At 44.6% G+C, this 850-nt stretch overlaps 1 protein-coding gene across 1 annotated transcript in view; it reads right to left on the bottom strand.

Annotated features, from left to right (window-relative positions):
- Positions 1–280, bottom strand: part of LOC310715459 (procollagen galactosyltransferase 1-like) — a 33,399-nt gene extending 33,119 nt beyond the window's left edge. Inside the window, exon 1 of the mRNA XM_083521897.1 lies at positions 1–280. This exon is cut by the window's left edge and continues 130 nt beyond it. Coding sequence (XP_083378023.1) covers positions 1–88 — 88 coding nt within the window. The 5' untranslated portion in view covers positions 89–280.
- Between the last annotated feature and the right edge of the window lie 570 nt (positions 281–850).

Here is an 850-nt window from a genome sequence, read left to right as displayed (position 1 = left end):
TCCAGCGCTCCTCCGGGAAATAACCCAAACTCAGTCCGAGCACGAGCAGCGAACAGGCGCCGGAGAGCAGCAGCGCGCCCCGGTGCATGGTGACCCGCTACACAACACTACACAACACTACAACGCAACACATGCGCAGTCACGCAGCCAAGGAAACGTTCATTCCAGATGTTTTTCATTCATCACTAAAACACTAACACAACATCACAACATCAAACCCGCAGTTACACTTTCCACAATACCGGTGAGTCTCCTATCGCGCATGCGAGTTGTCCCCGCCCCTTTCCGAACACCCGACCAATTAGAATGTGCCAGAAAGTTTAGGGGGCGTGGTCAACATCATCCCTCGCGCTGTCGGAGAGCCAGATGTGAAACCGCAGGATGGAAAAACTTTTTTTTTTTTTTTTTTTTTTTCCCTGTATATATTATTCACTCTAAACAATTAATCATTAAAAGTTTAAAAACTGTTCACCTCACACGAAGGATCATGATCATGATCAGAACAACAGAGTTTTATATTAATAATTCATTTGTATCCTTTTTATTTTCCGAATCAATTCCACACTCCTGTGTACCAGCAGGAGATCCACCAGGAACCCCAGAGCAACCTGGCTCTGAGGAACACCTGGAGTCCTAACAGAAAGACACAGAGAACTATAGGGGGGATTAAATGTCCACATCATGGAGAGACATGGACGTAATATTTGTCTTCTTTTGCGTGGATGATGAACAGGCCTTTAGCAGACGTCCTTATCCAGAGCGACGTACAAAAGTGCTTTGAGTCTCCAGCAATGAATAAATCTACACTGTACACAAGATTACAAACTGAATATAAATCAGTCTATAACTC

This window comes from Silurus aristotelis (assembly GCF_946808225.1).
Source record: "Silurus aristotelis genome assembly, chromosome: 20".
Classification (NCBI taxonomy): Eukaryota; Metazoa; Chordata; class Actinopteri; order Siluriformes; family Siluridae; genus Silurus; species Silurus aristotelis.
Note: the sequence above shows the minus strand (reverse complement) of the source record. Positions and strands in the feature narration are given on the sequence as shown.